Below are 1,361 nucleotides of genomic sequence, written 5' to 3'. Positions count from 1 at the left end.
TATATATATATATATATACATATATATATATATATATATGTATTCTCACGTTGTGAGATGTCCCTTTCAAGAGCCTGCGTGTACAATACCGAGCAAAGAAACAGAAACGGGAAAATTCTTCGCCGCCTCGTATCAACTTTTAAAATGAAGAAAAGAAGAAACAGTGGTAGAACGATGAAGTGAAAAAGTGAAAAGAAAAGGAAAGAGAGAGACAGAGAGGTGGTGAGAAGTGATGAAAGGGGGCGGGGGTGGGTTTTTTTGGGGGGAGGGGGGGTGAGATGAAGGTGAGATGAGGAGACGGGTGCTGATGTTGTGGCGAGGGTGGAGTGAAGGGAGAGGGTGTCGACGGTGGTCGGTTAGGATGGCGGGGTGGACGGGGTAGGATGGTCGGTAGGGGGGTTGGGCCAAGGGGGTGGTGGGGCGGTGGGATAGGTGTTCAAGGCGGTGGACTAGGGGAAGTAGTAGAGTAGAGGAGCAGGAGAGTACCCAAGCCAACAGCCGAGACTCGTTAGACGAGTTTCACCCCCGCGAGGTAGACGACACACTCATATGTGTGGGGTGGTTGGTGGGCCGTAAGGGGGCCGGGATGGTGGTTGGGGTTGGGAGGGGGGAGGGAGGGACGGTGGTACGTACACGAACGACGGGCACACATGCAGAGGGTCACGAGCGTACACGTACAGGCGGTATCATTGGCCGCTGACGTGACTCACCGGTGCTGCTGCTGGAACTTCCATAGCTTCGTGTAGATGTCGAATATGCGGCCGAAGTAGCTGTGCCACTGCTTGTGCCCGTACTCGGGCAGTTCCTTCAGGCCATTGAACAGCTGCTTGCTCTTGTCGAGCAGGTGGTAGAACTCGACGCCGACTTTGCGCTCGTGCTCGTCCATGCCAGCCATCATGACCATGTTTCCGCCTTTGCAGGATCGGCAGCGACAGCACGGCCGACGTCCAGCCCCGGCGCGCCTCAGCTTGCGCTACTGGCAGCCCTGCACGAGGATGACGCTTGCCGGAACGCGTCCTGGCGCATGCACATAAACAGCGCCGGTAGGGCGGAGGAGGTGGGGAGATCCGTCGTCGCTCAAGGGGAGAACGCGACGGCGACGAGGCTGCTCCGCTGCTCGCCAAACTACGACGGCACTCGCGGGCGTGTGCGTCGCCCGAGGCACTCGCGCGATGGCGCCCCGCCAGCGATCAGCCCCCATCCCCACCTACGTCGACCCTCGGCAGCGCCACGACGTCGCCACGCGCCACCCACGACACCCCAATCAATAAACCCGAGTACGACTGAGACGCTGGACTAAAGAGGCTCCGTCGGCAATGGCCGATCGGGGGTAACGCGACCGATGGGGTGGCCCCCGAGGG

General features: G+C 58.9%; 1 protein-coding gene across 1 annotated transcript in view; it reads right to left on the bottom strand.

Annotated features, from left to right (window-relative positions):
- The window catches only part of LOC105363632 (protein SCAI), a 22,656-nt gene extending 21,726 nt beyond the window's left edge, over positions 1-930 (bottom strand). Inside the window, exon 1 of the mRNA XM_011501377.1 lies at positions 711-930. Coding sequence (XP_011499679.1) covers positions 711-904 — 194 coding nt within the window. The 5' untranslated portion in view covers positions 905-930. The remainder of the gene's footprint in view (positions 1-710) is intronic.
- Between the last annotated feature and the right edge of the window lie 431 nt (positions 931-1,361).

Source organism: Ceratosolen solmsi, unplaced genomic scaffold (assembly GCF_000503995.2).
Source record: "Ceratosolen solmsi marchali unplaced genomic scaffold, CerSol_1.0 scaffold3, whole genome shotgun sequence".
In the NCBI taxonomy this organism is placed as follows: domain Eukaryota; kingdom Metazoa; phylum Arthropoda; class Insecta; order Hymenoptera; family Agaonidae; genus Ceratosolen; species Ceratosolen solmsi.
Note: the sequence above shows the minus strand (reverse complement) of the source record. Positions and strands in the feature narration are given on the sequence as shown.